We start from the raw sequence: 24,319 nt of genomic DNA on the forward strand, positions 1-24,319 counted from the left end.
AATATCTCGGAGGGTACAAATCCAATCTTCATCAGATAACCTTCAGGACTTGAGTATCACACTCGCTTAAATTCAGCAACATGCAGGGAATTGAACACACGCCAACTGCACTGTGAGAAAATAACCTGTAGAAAAATGGATAATGTCCTGGCATAAAATGACCATTACCTTTTCCATTAGGTTTACAGACATTTCCTTCAACTCAAAAACACAATACAATAAAATATGTAATTCCAAATATGGGTAAAACATCTGTGAAAAATCCATATAAGATTCCTTCATATTAACACAGTATATTGGACTGCATTTTTTGCATTTAAAGATACAATACATGCACGAAAACAGCATGTTTTTGCTCCCACTCAAAAATGAGCATTTACAACATGGTATATTAAATGTTCTGTGGGGTATTTTGAGCTGAAACTATTCTGGGGACACCTGAGACTTGTAAAAAGGGGCATAGGTCCCCTTTAAGATATTGATTTAGTACCTATTGTTAAGTAAGCTTGATTCATAATGGATCCCGCATTGCAAGCCTGTGCGCTCTCTAAACTGTCCACTGATCTCGCAGTTGCTGCCGCCTTCGTTGTTCCGACGTTATTAACAAACATTTAGAAAATAGATTTTTTAAAATTTGTGAATTGATTTGAATTGGTAGAAGATAGAATCGTGATTCACATGTGAATTGATTTGTGTGTGTATTGTAATGGATATTATTTTAGGATATAAATCACTGTGATTACAATGTTGGTCATAAACTAAAATGATAACAATTAAGGGCTGCACGATATTGAAGAAAAATGCGATATGCGATAACTCATTAAATAATGCGATATTCGATATGCGATACGATAATGCTTAAAGTGTGTCAAATAAATTTAAATTATCTTTAAAATGTATTAAAAATTATATAACCTTTCACATTCTTTTTTTGACAATAAAACATCCCTTCAACTTCTGAAAGCGAACATCAGTGTTTTACTGTAGCGTACGAAGTGTTATTTTAACATCAGTGTAAACCACGGGGTTCAGGTTATCCTACATTAGGGTTATTTAACAACACAAACTGAATAATCAAATGTAAAAATAAAACACTGCTTAGTTTTCAGTGTATGAATTAAATATACACTGATTCTTATTAAAACCACAAAAGTTATTCAGCCAAGAGCAGCGAGTGATTTTCTCTGTCTTTTGTTCATGACCCCAGTTATTGCAAGCCGTTGTGATATGCATTTGCGATATTTCGATATATTGTGCAGTCCTAATTACAATGTTGGTCATGCTGCTCTTGAATGGGGATTATTCAAATATCTGAGCTTTAGATAGAGGTAATGACCTCAGACACTGAAGACGATGATTCCCAAACCTCCGACCTAGAGTTCACACACATCAACTTCCTCTGCACATCCATTCATCCCCGATCATAGACGCCCTCCTCTCGTCTTTTCTTGTCACAACGGAAGAAAGGGAGAGTGATGATCTCATTTACTGTGCGACCACATGAAGGCCAACAGCTTCAATCACGGCAGCATTAATCAGGAAACACTAAACAATGGCGGAGACACAATGCGTTACAGTATGACAACACAGTTAAGCGGTGAAACACAGTGTGTGGGTCATCACTCAGGAACCGACACTTACAGCGTGAGCGGAGAGGCTGGGAAGATCAGAAAGCGAGCGGAGGAGAAGAGAAGGGAAGAAAGCCAGAGAGAGAACAGCTCACCTTTCCTCATAATAACTGTGCTCACCTGTTTGTCTCCTCACCTGAGGCTGTGGGATCCTGATACCATCCCTCCCTCTGTAAACCACCACACAAAGATGGACAGATAATACTGTTCTTTCACCACCTTGATGCCCACAGAAATCCATTCACTCCCTCTCCCTGAACCTTCAGCCCTGCCCTGAAACTGATCCAGACAGCCTTTTTCCCTCCACGATTTTCTCACACTCTTTAAACAGACCGACATATACTCATATAAACTCACACACTTCAATGCATCGGTGCATACAAGAAAATGCATTAACTTCAGTACATTATTGCTTTGTTCTAAGTGTTATTTAAACTTTTATACTGTATAGCGCCATGCTCTCAGGGATTCCCAATTCAGGGGTTCACAATGTTGATAAAAAAAGCTAATAATTAATTTAACTTGAATGTGAAATTAAAATTAATAAGATAACTGTGATATACGCCACTGTATTCAGCATCTCAGAGCAGCTTGGTACACACAGTAAACACAGCAAAGTCCATCTCTGCATGCACTGTGAGTTTTGGGAATGCATCATCCGCTAGGTTTACTTCTTTTACATATTCGCATAATTCCAACATTTTTGTGCACAGCATTTTAGCAGTATTCAGCTGAATAAGAGCTTGAAGATTTAAAGTAGTAAAGAATTTAAAGGGGTCATATGATGCTCTTTAATGTTTTCCTTTAGTGTGTAATGTATCTGTTTGTGCATGTACATGTGAAACTCGAAAAATTAGAATATCGTGCATAAGTTCATTTATTTCAGTAATTCAACTTAAAAGGCAGAACTAATATAATATATCATTACATGCAAAGTGAGATATTTCAAGCCTTTATTTGTTATAATTTTGATGATTATGGCTTACAGCTTATGAAAACCCCACCCTCTATAAAATGCTGAGTTGTTTTAACCCAACTTTGGGTCAAATAAATTACATTTTTAACCCAACGTTTGGGTTTGTCAATATTTGACCCACATTTGGGTTAAAACAACCCACCATTTTTTAGAGTGCAAATTCAAAATCTCAGAAATGTAGAAAATTTTCATGAACTGTAAGCCATTATCATCAAAATTATAATATATAAAGGCTTGAATTATCTCACTTTGCATGTAATGAGTCTATAATATATTAGTTTCACCTTATTCAAATAAGGTGCACGATATTCAAATTTTTCGAGTTTCACCTGTACATGATCTGCAATGTTCCCACGTTTCAAAGTCTACGTCACAATGTGATATATTAGCATAATGTCCACCCAAAATCATATGCAAACAAAGAAAGCAACCGTTTCAGTGAATTGTAGTGTCGTCATGTTGTGGAAACGCTGTGTGTTTGGATGCAAAAGCAAAACCCCTTTTGCTTTCAGAGGTTAGAGTAGGTACAGCACATTTCACAGAGGACAGCTTCCTGAACCTCAGAGAGTACAACGCAGACGATATACAAATAATATTTTTAAATTTTGTTGGCTAAACCTTACGTTTTTTCCCATTCCACTGCGCTACCTTTCCATTCTTTTTCTATGTAAACATGCACTTGAAGAACATGTTTGACTGTTGCACTAGCGTCTCGCTCTGCTGTGTTTTTGTTTATGCTTCGCCAAGTGCGCACTTGCTGTGTTGCCATGTCCTCTTATTTTAGGCATTTTTGGGCTTGTTATTTTTTCCATATTAATAGGTGAAGTGACAACTTAGTTTAGTTGGAGGGTGTACATGGTCTTTAGTCAGTGTCATAGTTCTTTGAATGAGAAAAGTCAGCTGTTAATCTAGTTGAAATGCTTGCGCAACAGGGGTGGCCGGAGGGGTCACCATGGTCACCCCCTAGTTACGCCCCTGAAACCATTCCAAAAAGGTTGTTCCAAAACTTCTAAAATACCTCCTAAATTCTAAGACAACATCGCATACATCCTTTGCATAGAAGGAAATCCCATTATGTATTGTTCAAAGATACAATGAATGAACCATGAGAAATGTTCCATTCCATTTAATAACACATTATTGATGAAAAATACTTTAACATAATTAAAAAAGGTCTGTTTTACCCAATATTATTATTTGGGTGTGCTGTGCCTGTGTATTTGTATGTTTGTTGCCATACATGAATTTCTATGGAAGAAACCCGTTACTGGAAATCCAGACCCAAATCTGAAAGATTAATGGTCTGGCATCGACTAATGAAACTCGGCCAGCTCGAGGGGCGGCACCAAGCATGCATTTGAAAATCTCACTGCACGCAATTGGATAACTCTACGACCAATCACAACAAGCCCCATACGCTTAGCTACCAGCGGAGCTAACAGGGAGATTAGACTCTTGCCGTATCCGGTCGGCAAAACAGCAAAAACGCCCTTCTTGCAAAGGAACGATTCGAGCGCCGTCTTCTGTTCCTCTTTTAGATAAAAAGCCAAGTCTAACTCGTTCATTGTAGCGGCCAAAGCCGTTTCAAACAACTGGTGTTCATCCATAGCCATCCTGCAATGTTTACTAATAACTTCGACGTCACAGCGCTGTCGTCATCTCGCCTCTGGCCCGCCGATATCAGATAACCCGATGTGATTGGTGCAGCTCGGATACAAGGGCATATTTAATGAGCATCATTACTCAACGCCAGAGTAAACTCGCTGAGCAAATTCAATTTGTGCTCGCGTGAGAACTCTGGATTTCCAGGGTACCGTTCCACTGGGTTCACCTCAAAGCGATTGGCTGGCACTCTGCGTTTTTCGACTCTCTTTTGCAATAAGTTGTGCATTTCTTACATTTTTGATGCTTGCATTAGCTTAGCAACACACTAACAACCATACTGAAATCAACCATAAGTCTAGTCTCCAGCTATTTACATGATGATCTCTAACTGAAGTCGCATTGGGTTTGTGAGTCACTTTGGATATAAGCGTCTGCCAAATGCATAAATGTATGATGCAAAGATTTAGTACAATAGTTGGTATGTAGAGTGATGTTCCACGTTGGCCACTTGTGAGGTTCATTTCAGGATGCTAAGAGTCAGAGAACAGCCTAATTCAGGCAACAATATATATGTGGCGAGCAGGACAAGTGGTGTGATTACTAATGAGCAACACGTGTGAGACACACCGGTCTCGTATCTCTCACGGAGGAGCCGCGACAGTGAAGGATGAGAGAGGCCAGGCCTGGATTTATGTTGTGTTTTATTTTGTTATATGTGACAGCAGTCGTCCGTGAGGGGCTGCTGTCTTTACTTTCATTTTGTATTTGTCTATTTATTTTGTTATTAAAGTTTTTAAATGTTCGCCCGCCTCCTTCTTCCCGCAACAACAAACTGCGTTACAATATATATATTTAAAAAAAACTAGCAAACCCTACTTGTACCATCCTATCAGTCTCCTAGAGCTGGCAAGTTATTCTGAAGGGATTCTGGGGCCTGAAGCTGGTTGTAATGCAGACAGTAATTACAGCAAGAGTATATTGTAATGTTTTACATGAGAGAGATGTGGGTCATGAGACTCATCTTTCTTTTATTAGGGGTTTCTGTGACTCATCGAAGAGTTTGATATCCACAACCCCTCCCTTGAGATTCTGATCATAAGATTAGCATTATGTGTGATGACTTAGCATAGTGACTAGACTTTCATGATCTCAACCACAAGACATACAAAAGAGTTGGTTTCCTTCTTGGGGCCTTGGGCATCTCTCTTTTATGTTTAGGTTTGTATGAAGTTATATCATAAAAAAATACACCAGTATTAAATCACGGTGGCCTAATTAAAGATTAGTTTTTAAGTCAACAATTAATGGCCTATTTGTAGCGATGGTGTTTGCTCAAAACATGTGATGTCAATACGTCTGAAAAATAAGAGAGAATAAACATGTTTCATATGAGAAAGAGCGAGGAAATGATGAGACACAGTGGGAGGGTAAGAAAGACACATTTTCTAGTCAAGACAATGATCACAGAGGAAATAAACACAAATTGAAGAGGAGTGGAGAAATAAACAAGCTGTAATTTATGATGTTCAGGTTTGACCAAACCAATCGAAAACCAATTCTGTGGTTCACGAGACTGCAACCAAACTACTTTCATAGGCAGCAAGATTGGGATTGTGATGTTGCTGTTGTGAATGTAATATTGAGGAACAAATTCAGACAAAATATGACCAAATATATTGTTTATTTCTGCTCCATCAATGAAAATCGTTTGGTTACAATGTTGGTATGGATCGGTGTGTGGTGAACACAGACAAGCAGAGAAACACTGAAGCGACCGAGTGCCGCTATATGAAATATCAGCGGCCTTATTAAATTATAGGACCATGAACAACACCCATTATGTTACAAAGACATTCTTATCTTCAGCCACCACTACACCAATATATAAAATTAAAAGGAAATGTAGTGCTGCAATCTTTCACCCTCATCTTTTTCTCTCACACACACTCTATCAATCCGCTCTAATCAATAAGTGCGTCATCAGTTTAAAGACTAAGGCTGGAGAAAGCCAAACACTGATCGCAGAACTCAGGGTTCAGTAAGATCCCTGGCACAGCATGCCTACGATCTCGCCAGCCAGCATTAATGCCTCCATATGCTCAGCGTAATGCCACTGAGGTCAGATCAAGGATAAATGAAAACTTCCCTATAAGCAAGTTAAGGAAACAGCTTATATAGCTTTAAGGAAACCACTTTTAGGCTGCAATCCAAATTTACTGTAAATAGATTGAGGCAAACAAATGCTTCTATACAACACTTCTAGTGCATCTACTTTGAAAAAGTTTCTCTCAAAGGGTTAGTTTGCCCAAAAATGGAAATTCTGTCATCATTTACCCAGAACTCTTGTCATTCTAAATCCAGAAGACCTTCGTTTATCTTAAAAAACTAGGGCTTTACATTATTAAATCTGATTAATTACATGATGTGGCAATTAATTAATCGCATATCAAATTTGGAAACTACAGCCTTTTTTTTAATTCAACATAGAATTTATAACACATAAACTTTTAGGCTTCAATGGCCATGAGACCATTAGGGTGAGTAAATGATGACAGAATTTTCTTTTTTTTTTCGGGGAACTATACCTTTAATGTTTTTTTTTTTTATTAATATGCAAATATGAAATAATTTTTTAATGAAATTAAACTGTAAATAAGACACTAAAACTGCCAGGTTGCAATAAATGTCTAAATGAGTAAGTAATTCATTCATTCAAACAGCTGATTCATTCAGGAATTAAGTAAATGGCTCTCTTTATGAATGGGCCACTGAATCATTGGTTGACCCGACTGATTTGCTCAAAACGTGGACTTACTCACAAACAAAACAGCTCTGTTCTGGCTTTACAGGTAATATCGGCAAAATTGAGCAAAAGTAGGCAATATTGTGTTTAAAATTTAACAATATTACTTCTTAACAAGCTATTTGGGACAAAAACAGGACTCGTGTGATATTGATAAATGCGCCAATAATTTGAATGCATAATTTTTTCCCATTACTAATTAATTAAATTAATGCATTAAATCGACAGCCCTGGCAAAAACACAAATGAAGATACTTTTAATGAAACCTTAAAGATATCTGTCCCTCCTATTAAGTCTGTTACACCAAAACTTTGACACTTAGAAAAGGATCGTAAAGACATTGTAAAAGAAATTCATTCAAATCAAGCGATTTATTTCAAAACTCTTCTGAAGAGTCTTTATGAACTTTTTGAAGCATCAAAGTTTTAGTGTAATGGACTTTCAATGGAGGGACAGAAATCTCTCAAATATTATTAAAAATATCTTTAGAAGATAAACAAAAGTCTTCTGGATTTAGAAGGACATGAGGATGAGTAAAAGACAGAATGCTATTCCTTTAACATAGAGACAACAAACACTAAATAAGATATTAGTAGGTTGATTTCAAAGAAAAGTGTCAGTGCATCTGCTATAAAAAAAAAAAAGTTGGCATAGGCATTTACACCTTTATTTCGATTTCGAAATTTAGTTGTTTTTTCTCCATTATCAGCATATTTAAAAAACAAAACATTGGCTCAACTAATGGAGTGAGTTTTGGAGGCGGTACTATGTATTTTTCAACCACTGGCAGATGGAGGAGTGATCTGGAAATCTGGTCCTATTTTTCTATCTTTGTAAATGACATGGTTCACCTTCAAGAACTTGCATGATAAGGGCAGCAGAGGTGATGTCTTTGCAGCTGAGACAGTTTAATGGTGACATGACAGCTGCCCTTTAGAAAAATATCCCCCTGATATGTTCAAACACGCACTATTGTCTGTATAAAAGATCAGAAAAACCTGCACATCATCCAAGTGTCTTCAGCAATATTAGGCTTCGATAAAACATGATCTCTATTCTCACTTCAGCGGTGTTTGCTAAACTGATAAATAAGTTGTACTCACTGGCCATGCATATTTAAACGGGATAACAATCCGTCCATTTCGGCTGTCACTTCCCTCATTTCCATGGTGATGTAAGGTGTGGGAGTTGCCACCCAGGACAGGTGTGCTGCCAGTGCCATATGTACAGGGGCCGGTTGGTGAAACCCGCGCCTGGTACTCCTTCAGACAGGCCTTGAAGAAGGTGTCACACTGATCAGCTGATGAGCAGCGCTGCCCCCCGCTGGCCTGGGGGTCACAGCACTGACCACTCTGTAGAAAGCCCTGAGGGTTCAGCCACTGTCGAATCTCCACCTCAAATTTGCCCACCGCACACACAACCTACGGGAGATCAAAACAACAAGGTTAAATAAACAGTAAATCTGAAGTGACAGAGTGCATGAAGTCATTAAGATGAGACACATCACATTCAGCCTCCAAAGATTTTTGTGTTTTTTAGTTTATGTTAATAAAGTGCAGGTGCCATGAGCGATATTTCAACATGTTTTAAAAAAACAAGGTTTACAAAGTGCTGAAACCATTTAAAAACAAACAATAAGATCTTAAAATGTATTCTAAAATGGATCGGGAGCCAATGTAGCGAGGCCAGGACTGGTGTTATGTGTTCATGCTTGCGAGTTCCGGTTAACAGGCGTGCGGCCGAGTTTTGTACTAACTGTAAGCGAGTTCGAGTTCGAGTTCGAGTTCGAGTTCACGCGCGTGATCATAGGTAACAAAACCTATGCGCGTGAACTCGACAATCGACTACTGTGGACTACTGTGGACCGAAAACAGGAAGAAAATACAGGTATGTGCGCTGGCTGAATTAACTTCATTTTTATTCATATCTTTCACATCTACTGCAGTCAGATTCACCCGCGTTCACTCTGAAGGAATCACTCAACATGGCTGGGCACTTGTAATGACACATCAAGGATGTTAAGAGGCTAAAAGCAGGTTTAAAACTTGCCCCATTGAAGTCAACAGGGTGCAAATTTTAAAAAGAGGATAACACGGTGTAGGCAACACCGATTTTTGTCGTTTTTCTCTGTACTGACAGCACTCCAAATTTACAAAAAAATGAGCTCAATGTTAAAATTGACTGGAGTTCTCCTTTAAGAGATAAGATAGGTTTAATTTTAGATAAAAGCCTCAAGTGATAGAAACTGGTTTTAACAATGTTATTTATCTGTTTATCAAGTTTAAAAACATTGTCTATTTTGACACCCAAATTTGTGACTATGGGTTTCACATATTGTTGCAGGTAGCCCACGTCAACGGGAAGAATATAATTGGCCCGATTGGGTCCAAACAAAATAACCTCAGTTTTATCTTCATTTAGATTTAAAAAGTTATTTTTAAATATCTTTTAAGCACTCCAGTAGAGGTATGAGAGAGTTGCTTTCACCTCTTTTGAGGGGAAGATATATTTGAGAATCGCCTGCGTAAAAATGATAGGAGATGCCATATGTTTCCTAGGGGGAGGAGATATAGAGAAAAGAGAAGTGGTCCAAGAATTGCGCCCTGTGGAACACCACAAAGAAGGGGGGCAGTAGATGAACCAAAATCTCCAAGCTTTACTGAAAAGCATCTCCCAGATAAATAGGACTTAAACCACTGCAAAGCAGTGTCTCTAATACCAACACAGTGCTCTAGACGGGAGATAAGAACTGCGTGGTCAACTGTATCAAATGCCGCAGTGAGGTCTAAAAGCACTAGTATGGCAGAATTTCCAGAGTCAATGGTTAATAAAAGGTCATTAAAAACTCTTAAAAGTGCCGTTTCAGTGCTGTGAAATGCTTTAAAGCCAGATTGAAAAATCTAAAAAATTCCATGTACATCTAAAAAAGACTGCAACTGTAGAAGAACAGTCTTCTCTAAAACTTTTGAGATGAAAGGAAGCTTTGAGATAGGTCTATAATTGGATAAAACCGAGGAATCCAAATTTCTTTTTTTAATCAGGGGTTCCACAACTGCTTCTTTGAGGGGGCATAATGTCAGTGAGGCAATATGAGGGTTTTAGCTTCATAACGATTTCAGTGAGATTCACAAGTGACACAGGCTCAAACTGGTTGAGGACAGTTGAGTAAGTGCTAACTATGAAAGGGTCGAGAGCAGGGGATGCGATATGGGCTCTAATAGTGGCAACCTTGTCTAAAAAGAAGTTCTCACAGATTTCAAATGAAGCTTCCAAGCTGGAAGATTGTGGAGAGTTCAATAAAGAATCAATAGTTTTAAAAAGGACTCGAGGTTTATTAAAATTTTGGGAGATAATGTCAGCAAAATATCGTCAAAAATTTGACAGTTTTCTGATATTTTCTCAAGCTTTCCTTAAAGACTTCATATGATACATGGAGCTTGTCCTTTTTCCACCTGCACTCAGCTCTCCTGCACACTCGTCTGGCCTCACGGGTGAAATCTTTGAGCCATGGCTCAGATTTAGATCTGAGGCACCAAACATTTAGTGAAGCAACAGAGTTAGAGAATGTCTGCACAGTTTGAAAGGAAGGACGAAAGAAGTTGTTCTGTGTCAAGGTTAGCTAGAGAACTACTACCAGACTGGGTTATATTAATAAAAGCAGAAGTAAATTGAGCAGCAGTGGAGGGCTTAAACACACAACACAGGCGCATAGGAGCAGGCAGTTTGAGACTATGAGAGGGCAGAGAAAAATCAAATAGGAGAGGCATGTGATCAGAAAAAACAGCATTATGTACTCGAATATTAGAAATAGGCAACCCATAAGATAAAACAAGATCTAACGTGTGGCCATATTCCTGTGTCGGTCCAGTCACATGTTGTGAAAGATTAAAAGCATCAATCATATCTAAAAAGTCTCTAGCAAGTGGTTTTAAAGGACAGCAGACATGTATGTTAAAATCCCCAGCAATTAAAATCTTGTCATTATCTGTCATGATACCAGCCAGAAAATCAGAAAAGTCTTCTATAAAATGTTTGTTATACTTAGGCGGAACCTTTATCCTCAACCACCAACATTGTGCAGTATCCACCTGGATGATGCGACGGCAGCCATTTTGCGCCAGAACGGCAAGAAAACACCAGTTTATTGATGGAGAGAAGACAGAGTGATGAAGCCAATCGGTATATGGGGATGATTAGGAGGCCATGAGGGCAAATTTGGCCAGGATTACACCGCTTCGATAGACTGGGTAAACCCAGCCTGATCTGCCGGCGATTTGATTTCGCCCTGCAGCTCAGGCTGGAAACCTGTACATTTATCTATCCTGCTTCCGTTACAAATTTGCGGGAACCAATCACAAACTGGCTTATCCACCTGGCACGCTATTGGCGGGTTTAATCCAATTCCAGAGCCGTTACGGCTCTGTCCAATTCCTTTTAACCTCTCGACAATGCTCAATGGCTTCTTTTTAGCAAACAAATCGCTCGATTCCATTGCTGCTTCTGCAAACCGCTGATCAACACGTTTGGATACACATTTCCTGCCTGGAGTTTCCGCATCGCTCTGCAAAGTACGTCACCCAGATCGTTGGTCTGATTGGTTGAAGGACCATCCAATCATTTGAACTATGCCCGTTGATCACGGTCCACTCCCCAGACCAATGTTCGATCTTAAAAGATTGAGCTTGGTCTGGTGATAGCCAGACTACCGCTTCGAAGGACATCCTAGGATTTTTAATGACCACAGAGAGTCAGGACCTCGTTTTAAGGTCTCATCCGAAGGACTATGCTTTTTTTGACCCACACAGACCACAGGGTGAGCGCCCCTGCTGGCCTCACTAAAACCTCTTACATTTACATTTTACATTTACATTTAGTCATTTAGCAGACGCTTTTGTCCAAAGCGACTTAGTCCTAACCTCTTCTAGCAGCAACCTGGTTTTCCCAGGAAGACTTCCATCCAGGTACTGACCACACTCTCAGAAAAAAAAAGACTCTATTTAGAACCCTAAAGTGTTCTATCAGGCACTTCATATATGGAACCCCTAAAAGGTTCCATATAGAACCCTTTTTAGGGGTCCAATCAAAAGAACCCTTTAGGGTTCCTCGTAGCCAGGAAAAGGTTCTATAAAGTACCTTTTAGGGGTTCTCATGGGGCTCAAACTTAGCTTTAGTGGGCAACTAGTCTTAGGCTACAGGGTAATGGCTGCTGGCAAAGAGATCCAATGTCCCAGCAGCTCTTTTCCATACCATTAAAACCTTATCTAAGTTATGCAATTCATAAGCTATATGTGACCCTGGACCACAAAACCAGTCACATGGGCCAATTTTTTGAGACTGAGATGCTGAATAGAAGCTGAATAAATAAGCTTTCCATTGATGTATGGTTTGTTAGAATAGGTCAATATTTGGCTGAGATAGCCACTATTTGTTGTAAAAAATCTCCTTTAAAGTTGTCATATGTTCGTGATTGTGCTGCATTCACTCACAAAAATAAATGTCTTATTTATTTACGGTAGGAAATTTACTAAATTTACTTTATTATCTTCATGGAACATGATCTTTACTTAATATCCTAATGATTTTTGGCATAAAAAACAAATAGATAATTCTGACCCATACAATGTATTGTTGGCTATTGCCACAAATATACCCGTGTGAGTTGTGACTGGTTTTGTGATCCAGGGTCACATATGACAGTAGAATATCCTTCCCTCCATTACAGCTCTCAAATCTCCCTGAAGTTTATTCAAATATGGCATGTCAAGATGTGAAGCATGTCAGTGATATCAAACATTACATTTTATGCAACACTTCCTTGACTTGTCTCACTACATTTATGTTTAAGGTGTTTTTAATGTAATTCCTGGAGCATGACCATACTCGTCCCCCATTCACTTATGATATAGAGGAGAGCATATAGAGCATTCAAACTAAATTTAGAATAACAGAGTGTGTGAAAATTGTGATTTTTTTTTTTTGGGGTGAACTAACCATTTAAGACAGGATTTTGAAAAGCACTCAACAGCATTACCACAAAATCAAAACAAAACAAAAGTACTGTGGTTGCATGAACACAGATGAACTTGCTCTGAGTAATGCTCAAAGGCCCTGCTGGTTTGGACTGAGTAAAATATGTGAATTCAAAATAAAACATGACATTCAAATCTGTTACAGATGTATTCATTCGGTACACAGTGACGTTTCCTTGACATCTAACAACCTTTAAACAACACAAACATGATCCTCATGAGACCCCATTCATCCAGACAGTTAATGACTCTAGTAGTCTTTGTATCCAAAGGCAGACAGAAGGAAAAGACGATAACATTGGTTCAAAGCAAATCCCGTGTGTCTAAACGGACAGTCCTCTTCTGAACTATAATCACCCTCTTCATCTGCATGCTCACTTAACTTCATTATCTCCATCTTCTCCCCTCAGGTTATTTACCTCCTCATGTCTTGCCTCTCTCTCACGCTTTCTCTCCTTAATCCCTTGTGTTAGTTACTTCCTACTCTTCATCCCCTTGTCCTCTTTCTTCCATTCTTTTTTATATCAATACCCCTCCTTTCTTTTCTCTCCATCTCTCCCCAAGGGGGAAACATTTACACACCAGCTCCTACCGTGTCGTTCTTTTTTTTCCTCTCTTTTTCACCTGGGAACAGATCTGTCCTTCTCTCATTATTGTGTTCAGACCTTCCTTTGTTCCTTTATTCAATCTTTTTGTCTTAAGGAGGAGAGAACGCACACACACACACACATGAACCATCACTGAACTTACTTAAGCTGGACTATGACGCGATTTTCTTCTAGAAACAAACTTTGTTGCATTATTTTCCTGTTATCACTGTAAAGCTGCTTTGAAACAATCTGCATTTTAAAAAGCGTTATATAAATAAAGGTGACTTGACTTGACATTCACACACACTGCGGTAAAACTCTGCAGAGGGACAGAAGAAAGTCATGAACGGGTATTTTAGACCCTAGCTTCATTAGCTATTATATAGAGTAGATATTTTAGACCAGTGCATGATGTCTTTGCCATATGCAAATATAAGAAAAAACAGAAGCATCACACACTCTTTCCCACACAAACAAACACACACACACACTGATTCTCCTGTGAATACGACATTCCAAGCGGGGTCAGACAGTAAGACTCAGTGGTGCCTTTCCTCTCCCCGTGACCCTACGTTTGAGCCGGACCGCTGAATGGCTGTACTGTCCTCCCATTGTTCCATCAAGGCATGTTGTCCCATTCCTGCTCCTAAAACATGGACACATCAAACACTCGGCAGATAGACCACCGGCCATCACTCTCCATCTCTCTTTCTTCCTCTCCCTCGATCCTCTGCCAGGGTCATTCCCAACATACCTGTATTTCAGCAGTCTCTCTTGTGGAGCTGCATCACGGGGCTCATTACCGAGACATTAAAACCCCTCAGAGACTCATGCTGAACTTCTGCTGTCCAACATCAGAGACAAAGACATGCTGCGATTCAAAATGAGAATAATACTGCCCATTTCTGAGGGGACAACTACATCTGACAGACTGGGATTGCCCAGCTGTTACTGTATTATCAGCATCTAACAGTACAAACGCATTTCTGATTTAGTCGTTTAACCAGGAGTTATTCTTGATTTCACTTTTTAATACTTCCCACAATGCATGAATGGCTGTACTGTTAAAATGGCTATCCTCCAACTACTAATAGACTTAACCGCTAAAGTCCACAGTCTGAGCACAAGACGTTATATCCAACACAGCACTGCAGAACACACCTGGTCTATCTGACACACTACTGTCATGCATATTTAGGCCATCATTTCTGCACATATTCTGCAGGCTATTTTCAGCTGGCCCAGTTGGGTCATTAGTTCTTTACATTACTTTAACTGGCAACAAATACAATAAACGGCAACATTTGCAAGTTATAGCAACATATTTATATATGCGTCAGAAAAAAATATGCGTCTTTCTGTTTATAGGATAACAGATTTTTAGATAACAGCGAGATTATAATACTTTTTTTAATACACACTACCATTCTGAATTTTGAGGATTTTATTTAAAGAAATTAATATTTTAATTCAGCATAAAAAAATTCAAAAGTGACAGTAAAGATATTTACAATGTTATAAAAATGCTGTTCTTTTGAACTTTTTATTCATCAAAGAATCCTTAAAAAAATAATGATCACGTTTTCCATATTAAGCAGAAGAATTGTTTTCAACATTTATAATAATAATAAAATAAAAATATGGTTCTGAGCATCAAATCAGCATATTATGATGATTTCTGAAAAATCATATGACAGACGTAATGAAGTAATGGCTACTTAAACTTTGCCATCACAGGAACACATTTTTAAATATATTAAAATCGAGTAGATTAAAATCTACTTTTGAATGGTAGTGTAGTGAATATTCATACTGTCACAAGTCATTCCTGCAATTTTGACAAAGACAGCTAATGTAACCCTACAACATATAGGGTACATACAATACCTATGTGACATATTTAAATTTGCAGAAATCAAATTGAACAACAAAGTTCAAATAGACAAAACCCAAATGTTCCAAATGTTTGCAAGGCATAAAAGCACTTAATCATGATGGTTGAACATAAGAAGAAGTGAAAGCGCAGTACTGGCCTGGAGAGGTCAAGTCACATTTCCTTCAATGACCTCAGGCCACTGACTGGGCCATCCTTATTGTTGAGCCCTGTTATTTATAGCCCAACCAACCGTAGATTTCTTTCCTTTCTCGTCTACCTTCTTTACTTTGAAGCACTTCTGATCTAAGAACCATCAAAGCATTCAAAAACCAAAGCTCTCGTATTGCAAAAACTGCAGAACAACGCTTTTCACACGCCCTCAGTGTCAGGACAGGTATGTTCCCCCGCCAGAACACACATGCCGTTTCTGAGCTCAAAGGGTTTTCATACGCAGGCTCTGCCCTCCACAGCAGGCGAGGTGTCAGACCAACAACCCCAGCCGAGACCTCAAAGCCTGGAATAACAGGTGCTGCGGTGGGATGTGTAGCATTGGGAGTCGATTCAGAAATGATGTACCTTGTTTTTATGCACCCAACCCAAAATAATAATTAGAAATGGGCAAATTGCCCTTTCAATATTTGATATTCTTAATGCTGCTCTGCTGCATCCCATTATGCACCGACCGCTCTGTTAGGATGACAAAAAGTTCAAAAAGTTAAATTATTTTTATGCTGATCTGCCTCCGCGGTCAAAATGTCAAAATGATGGCCAATTAGATCAAAGAAGGCGGAGCTTACTGAGTGCGATTTAGTTTTTACAATGAAAGAGGGCGTGGTAAGATGCAGGTATAGCTAAACATTTAACTGTTTTACAATAGATATGTTTAAAGACCCACAGTAATGTGAACTACTCAACTTTTTTAAGGGAATTTCACCATTTTGAATTGAAAATATGTCATCATTTACATAGGTAATACATGTCATTCATAACTCAATATGACATATTTTTCACATATTGTTGAGCCTTTTTGACATATTTTGACATGTTAAACATACATATAAGAGCGAATGTGTCCATATTTTTAAATAAAATATAATTTTCAAAGAGTTTAAATGGATTACTTCACTAGGCTACAGATAGACCTATAACTTCTTTTACCATTCTTATTTCTTTTAATCCTTTAATTCAAGACATCAAGACATGGTTATGGCTTTGATGCTAATTCTTTTTAAACAGAGTAGGCTTCTTTTTTCAAACCATAAGAGAGATTCATATTTTGAAAAAGTGATGATATGTGTTCTCTAAATACAGCTAAGCCATTCGGGTGGTACAAATGGATCATCAGCATAATTACAGTCACTGAATGTTTTCTGGGAATGCAAACAAAAGCAAAATCACATACCCACAAAGAGCCCCATTTCTCTTTATAAAAATCTCCATAGCCACTACTTCACTGCCTGATATAAACATAATGAAATTAACAATAAGCCTCGCTCTAAACAGAAAAACACTGCAATGTCCTCATTTATATACTGGAGCAAAATGATGCGTTCTTGAACAAATAAGCCAGTGCACCAGGGTACATTTCACTCACAAATATGCTGAGCCTTGTTTTTCATTTCTCTATTACAGAGCAAATAGTATTAAAGACAAAGCTTTGCAACAACAAATTCCAGTGTGCGTCAGATATATTGTTGGCTATAAACCAAAGCTGAGCATGAGAATGAAATATCTGCATGAAAAATGAGACAACACGCCCAAAAGAGCGACAAGTGCAGCGAGCAACAAAGAAAGATGGAACAACAGGTGTCTGCAAACGGTAACGCTACAGCATTGGGTCGAAAATTAACCATGGTTTCACTATACTAAATAAAATAAAATTAAAATTAAAAACATGGTTACTATAGCTAGACCATGGTAACCACAAATTAACCATGGTTTGCCTCACTAACCATAGTTTAACCATGGTATTTATGGTAAAACTGTGGTTATACAAATGGTATTGATCCGCCAAAAAAACATTACTGCACTTTTACTTCAGTAAAACCCTGTTTAATTTTCGTTAGGGGTTTGACACCGCTATTTCAGGGTCAACCCTCCCAAATTTTGGTAAAGAAAGATATATAATCGCTTTTAATATAATTTTAACAATCACAAAAGTTTAGTCAGAAATCGCTAAATGTGTCAAAAGGAGGTAACCATAGCAACAGCTAGGCGATCGGTGTCGGTACATCGACAAAAATAATAATAATAATAATTACTGTAGTTATTTATCACGTTATTATGGCTTTGCACAACACACACACAAAAACGTGTCACAAAAATCGTTAGTGTTTTGTTGGAAACGTCTTTAAGGTAGTTAGCAAATTGTGCGCGAGATGAACCCCAACCGACTGCGCCCAGAAAATAGGCTAACTGACAGAAACTGTTTTGAAAAGTTGAGCTCCCTGAAAGTCACTTGTGTGGTGTGAATCTCCTGTAGGCTACACACCTCTACAGTAAGACCAACACTGCACTGAAGCTCTCACAACCGTGGAAAAAAAAAAAGTCAACGCAGGTTAAACGGTGGCTGAAAATAGCGCGTAATCGGCGGATTACCTGCGGCTGCAGCGCGAGCGAGAGCAGGAGAATCGCGGTCCAGTGCTGTCCGTGCACTACATCCCTTATCATCGCCCTAACAGCACTCTTTCTCCCCGTCCTCGAGCTCTCCCAGGAGTGCCAACTCTTTCTGTCTCTATCCATTCTCATTGCAGACATTTGCGCACTTGGTCTGTGCGTGCGCAACAGCCTTTCCCTGTTTGGAGACGCTCTCTTCATACTGTCCATCTGTCCATTATGAAGACAGCGTGAGAACGAGCAAAATAAAAGTGGCAAATGAGATGCACAGGTAAATGATGAAACCACTGAGGTATTTCTAGACTCCTCGCGCGCGCGCCTCCTCCTTCTCCTCGAGCTCTTCCTCCTCTTTCCACCTGCTGCGGTTAAGAAGCTTTGAATGTATCGGTCTACTGACTCGATATTTCATCCCATTTACTTTCCCACTCACTGAAAGCTGCTCTTTTACCCTCACGTCAAGCGGACAGGCTGTTGTGTGCGCGTGCAGAGCGCGAGACTCACTGCGCATCACCGTGGGAAGCACTAGTGGTTAAAGTTGCCAGGAGAGGGTGTGTCCTCCGCATGGGAAAATCCGTCACCTGTCTCCAACTTCAAAATCATATCCGCACATTTGTCATTAGCAAACTGAATTAGATCAGTAAAGTTGACAATGCAATGTCAAGAGTGATGCTGTTACTTCCACAACTTGTAACACTTATAGAAATTGCTCGAATTTATTGTGGTAACCTCATAATTATTATAAGGCAGAATGGGGAAAGATGCCATACTTACTTCTGATATAATTCTTAGTAATATGTATCGTTTTTTAAAGTGTCAATGCAAAGTACTAAATAAACTATTGTATTTAACATTTTATTTTGACAATTTAGGTGATCATAATTTAATAGCCGATGACAGACAAAGCAGAATCCTGGTAAAAGAGATTCATCTGAAAGGTAAAATTATTCTATTTGACGTATATACATTTGCTTATTTAATTCCCCATATTTTAATTGAAGATATGTCATAATAGCAACACTATATACTCAGTAACCTATAGGTTTTAATGAAAGCAAAGATTCATGGAAATACTGAATAATAACCCCATTAATTACAATTTAAACATAATAACACTACTAACTCTAGTGGCCCATCTTACCCCAATGGTCAAATTTCATCTTTTTACTTCAAAAATAAACTTGTTTCAGAACATTCAGAGAACATTCAAAACGTAACGTTCCCATAATGTTCATATAGCCTAACCAAGAAAAAAAAAAACTGAGCTGATGCTGAACTCTGTCAGAAAAACACATGAGGTTAACCTCAACACATCTGCATCTCAGCTGTTGTGTAATAATTACAGCAGTTTATACATTACAGTGATGCCCATTTGTGGCTCCCCAAAGAGCCTTTCAGTGAACAGTTATTAAAAGAACAGTTTTTTCCTTAGTTTTAAAAAATATTTAAGAACCCCTTTCCAATATAAGGAACCTTCAATGCAATGGAAAGTTTCCATAGATGTTCTTCCTGAAACCATTGATGCCAATAAAGAACCTCTATTTTCAAGCGTGCATTGTCTGTTTAAAAAGAAAATAAGATAAAATAAAACAGCACTGCATAGATCTAACAGTAATTGCACAATCACTCAGAACTCTTTCCTCGACCTGTTTGTGAAGTCTACAGCTGTCATTAATAATGAATAAATTGTGAAACTACTACTGTAAGAGTATGACAACTATAGTAGCCAGGGATACACTAGTGCATGCTATCCCACAATGCACTGGACTGGTCTGGAAATTCTCAGTAGGGTTTCTTTTCATGTGCACTCCCATGGCAGTTGAGGAATAATAGGTCTCAAGCTTCACTTAATCTCTGAGCGTGATCAAAGTGCAGCGGCACCAATTAAAGACCCTGTCAGAAGCCGGACAATACACAGACAGAGGCCTGTTACACTCAATCCTCATGCACATTTACATTACCGCCCGCTTGTTATCACATCATAGCTAAACGTGGAAGCGGCAGGCTTTTCTCGGACTCAATCACTGTTGGGGGAGGAGGGGAAACCATTAAACCCAGAACCAGCTATTGTATCCAAGATGAATACAGATGATTGAGCATTTCACGAAGATTAAATATTTTTTTGTGTGTGTTTACAGTAGATTTGTGTCATTACTGAGGACCACACACACTGCCTATTGACTGTTTATAATTCCACATGGCTGAAGAAATAAATGAGAAAAAACATTTCACTTCAGGAGTCCTTTAGAAGTAACAAACAATAGTAGCTGTTTACTGGTTTTAGAGAGGTTTTGGCCACTTTTCAGCTTCATTTTAAAGCAGCTTGGCCATACTAGATCAGGTCTTTAGACTGAATATTGTGGAAAATATCGGCCTCATATCACTATCAGTGAAGTTTCCACTGTGTGCTGCAGTTGCTATACACAAAGCATCCGCTTTATGCTGAAAATATAATGAGCCGATTTTATTGACTCGCTCCTGTTTCTCCCCCACTCGCGATGGGATGGACTTGTTGCTGACGTGCTCATCCCTGGAAACCGGTTATTTCCCAAAGTCGAGTGACCTATGGCCAGAACAGAGGGCTCTTCAAGTCCGGCTGAGATTAGCATAGAGCGGCGCTGACCTCGACTCAACTGAATTTTAATAGCTCTTTATTCCTAGCGACCCTGAAGCCGTGATGAGAGCTGATGTTCAGAGAGAATGACAGCATAGATGGATCAGGAAATTACACCTGTGCTGTATGGCAAGCCGTTTTAGCTTAAATTGTACCCAGCGTATTGCATTTTTACTAGTAAGAATTACATTTGAGAGCTCTACAATTCAATTCTTACTAGTAGCAATTACAATTAGAGAGCTCTCTTATTCAATTATTACTAGTAAAAATTACAATTACAGAGCTCTCTAATTCAATTATTACTAGTAACAATTCCAATTAGAGAGCTCTACAAATTAATTTTTACTAGTCATATGTCTCCATTGACTTCCATTCATGTTTAATTACGGAGCTCTACAATTGAATTGTTACTAGTAATAATTGAATTGTAGAGCTCTCTAATTGTAATTCTTACTAATAACAATTCAATTGTAGAGCTCCGTAATTAAAAATGAATGGAAGTCAATGGAGACATATGACTAGTAAAAATAGAGCTCTCTAATTGGAATTTTTACTAGTAAGAATTGAATTAGAGAGCTCTATAAATGTAATTCTTACTAGTAATAACTGAATTAGAGAGCTCTGTAATTGTAATTGGTACTCTTAAGAATTGAATTGTAGAGCTCTCAAATTAAATTCTTACTAGTAAAAATGCAATTACGACGAGTAACGCTGGGTACAATTTAAGCTAAAACGGCTTGCCATAGTGCTGCTGTTCACTGAAATGTTCTTTGGGGAGCCAAAAATGATTCTTTAATGGCATACTGTGAAAACCAGCTTTTGGCACTTTTATTTTGAAGAATGTAGCGACAGATTATTTTTGCTGGGTTCTTAAACCAATTAAAAATGTACTAATATTTTCATAGCCTGTTGTTTAAGGAGTGATTATTCACATAACAAATGTGTGTAGAAAAAGCAAAGATGACAGCCTAAATGTTTCTTATTTCCAAAGGCAGAGAATCGTTCTCTTCAGGTACAGATCTTATAAGCTGTGCTCTGAGTAAATGTCTCCATCTGGTGGACACATTTTCATCTGAAACTTGGTGATTAACATGACCAATAGATATTTGCTTATTTGGCATGGAAATAAAGTAGGCTAATTAATAATAAAGAAAGAATAAACTAAACCTACCCAGATAAACGTCACACATTTGAATCCATAACAGCCCATTTTGAGGGATCAAGGCACTGTGATAAAACAATGTTTACACTGAAAAAAAAATCCTGTTGCTTTTACAGAAAAGAAATCCACTATAATAAACAAGAGAAAGCCACATGATGAATCAAAGTTCATCACAGGTAAATACTAATGTATAGAAAGTGCACACAAGTACAGAATACCATCATGATAACCCAAATGATAAAACAATGAGATAAACATTAATTTAACAAGTTAAAGGGATAGTTCACCCAAAAATGAAAATTCTGTCATTAATTACTCAACCTCATGTTGTTCCAAACCTGCAAAACTTTCGTTCATCTTCAGAACACAAATGAAGATCTTTTGATGAAATCTGAGAGCTTTCTGTCCCTCCATTGACAGCAACGCAACTACCACTTTGACGCTTCAAAAAGTTCATAAAGAGATTGTAAAACTAATCATATGAATTAAGAGATTTAGTCAAACTTTTCTGAAAAGTCACGATCGCTTTATATGATGAACAGATTGAATGTAGGCTTTTATTCACTCATCATTCATCCACTCACACATCAGTTGTGGTAAGCGGAAACTCAAGCGGAACGACGTCTGCGTTTTCGCGGGTTTGCACTTTCAAACCTATTTCAGGGTGTGCGTTCTCGAGACACCAGGCACTGTTGCTGTGCGGATGGGCGGCCGGAGCAGAGTTAGGGTTTTCCTGTTAGAACGGGATTGTGTTAGCGGCCCCTAAATGTATAATAACTAATGATCTGCGCAACGGAAGTGAATCAATCAATCAAAACTAACTTTAGCTGGACAATAACTTTATCCTAGAGCTGCTGTAAAGCCAAAACAATCTGTTACAGTCATTTCCTATATTATCTCTGTAAAGCTGCTCTATATTGTTAAAAGCGCTATACAAATGAAGGTGACTTGACAATTTTTGGGTGAACTATCCCTTTAAGATGCGCCACACTGGGAATTTTGGAAATGTCAGTTATACACGGTTTTCACTGTAAATTAATTAATTAACTTTAATCAGTTAACAGGTTTTTACTGTACACTGTCAGAAATAGGGGTACAGTAGGAGTCCATTTCTATCCCCCAAGGTACAATCTACACGAACGTACCCCATAGGGCTTATTACTGGACCTCATGGTACATATATGTACCTATTTGAGGGTCAAAAAGCATTAAAAGGTATATATATGTACCGTTTCTTTTAAAGGTTTAGGTACAATATTGTACCCTTGAGGGTACAGCCCCAGTGACAAGCCATTGTACCCCTAAAGGTACAATTATGTACTTTATTTTCTGAGAATGTAGCATTTTTACAGTTTACATTGTATGCAGTTTTCTCAAACCGACCAACCTGTCACTTGGTCATATGATTAGTGAGGGGGCAGAAGTGTCCCACACACATGCTGGCATAAGAAGTGTCTGTTCTGTGACTCAAAAGGGACAGTGTTGCAGGACAACAAACTGCTGGGCATGATGCCAATTGCATGAAACACACACACACACACACACACACACACACACACACACACGCGCAGCAGTAGTTAAGGTCAGGTTTTTCTCAAGGCAAACCAGTAGAGTGTGCAGAGGCTTGGGAAAACTGCAGAAGAATGCACGTTTGTGTGCAAAGAAAAGAAGTTGACCAAGTCATTTAGGTCACAACACAATGTAACTCAAGGCGGGCCCTATTATACAGCTGACAGTGCAGAGTCCCTCAAACTTAATTGAAGAGTAAATCACCTCTTATACCATACACAAAAGACTCCTAAACCGTGAGAGGCTCATTTACCTTCAACAGAAATCACTCACTGCTCGAGATTAAAGAGAGTGAATGCATGAGTGCAAAAAGTCGGAAGAGCAGCTTATAAGTTTGTGAATGATCTGCCATTAACTTTCTATAATGCAAGAGTTTCACAAACTGGGGTTCATTACAGAGCAAAACCCACTCATAATCTTGGGTAATGGATTTGGAGTTTGAACAAAAAAGAGAAAATGCTTACACTGTAAAACCCAATAAGTTAACTCAAACTGATTGAAGAAACTAATTGCTTCAAACCATTTAAGTTTAAAAACAAATACATATGAGTATTTTGAACTTACATATATTGAGTCATATTCACTCATAATTTAGTCTTGGTTTAGTCAATCATTTTGAGTATATGTAACTTGAATATTTTAAGTTCATTCCATTAATTAAGAGCTACAATAACAAATAGGTTATTCATAACTTATTCGGTTTAAGTTCTGCTTAATGCATTGCAGTTTTTGAGTTAATATCACATTTTTTATTAAGTTGAATTAACCTTTTTTTTTTTTTTTAAATAAGTTAAATGTACTCATTTCGTTTAGTGACTTTCAGTGTTAGGTTTTCTATATGAGAAGCTCAATG

The 24,319-nt window shown here is 38.3% G+C and overlaps 1 protein-coding gene across 2 annotated transcripts in view; it reads right to left on the bottom strand.

Moving 5' to 3' along the window:
* Positions 1–18,659, bottom strand: part of LOC307160076 (uncharacterized protein) — a 69,269-nt gene extending 50,610 nt beyond the window's left edge. For both annotated transcript variants that reach the window (XR_013821494.1, XM_079873899.1), the window contains exons 1-2: positions 18,107–18,659; positions 8,117–8,434 (exon numbers count right to left, since the gene is read on the bottom strand). Coding sequence is in view for 1 of the 2 variants with exons in the window: in XM_079873899.1 (XP_079730025.1) it covers positions 8,117–8,434; positions 18,107–18,334 (546 nt within the window). In the remaining variant the exon portion in view is untranslated. The remainder of the gene's footprint in view (positions 1–8,116; positions 8,435–18,106) is intronic.
* Positions 18,660–24,319: the final 5,660 nt, after the last annotated feature.

The sequence above is a fragment of the Squalius cephalus genome (genome assembly GCF_949319135.1).
Source record: "Squalius cephalus genome assembly, chromosome: 6".
In the NCBI taxonomy this organism is placed as follows: domain Eukaryota; kingdom Metazoa; phylum Chordata; class Actinopteri; order Cypriniformes; family Leuciscidae; genus Squalius; species Squalius cephalus.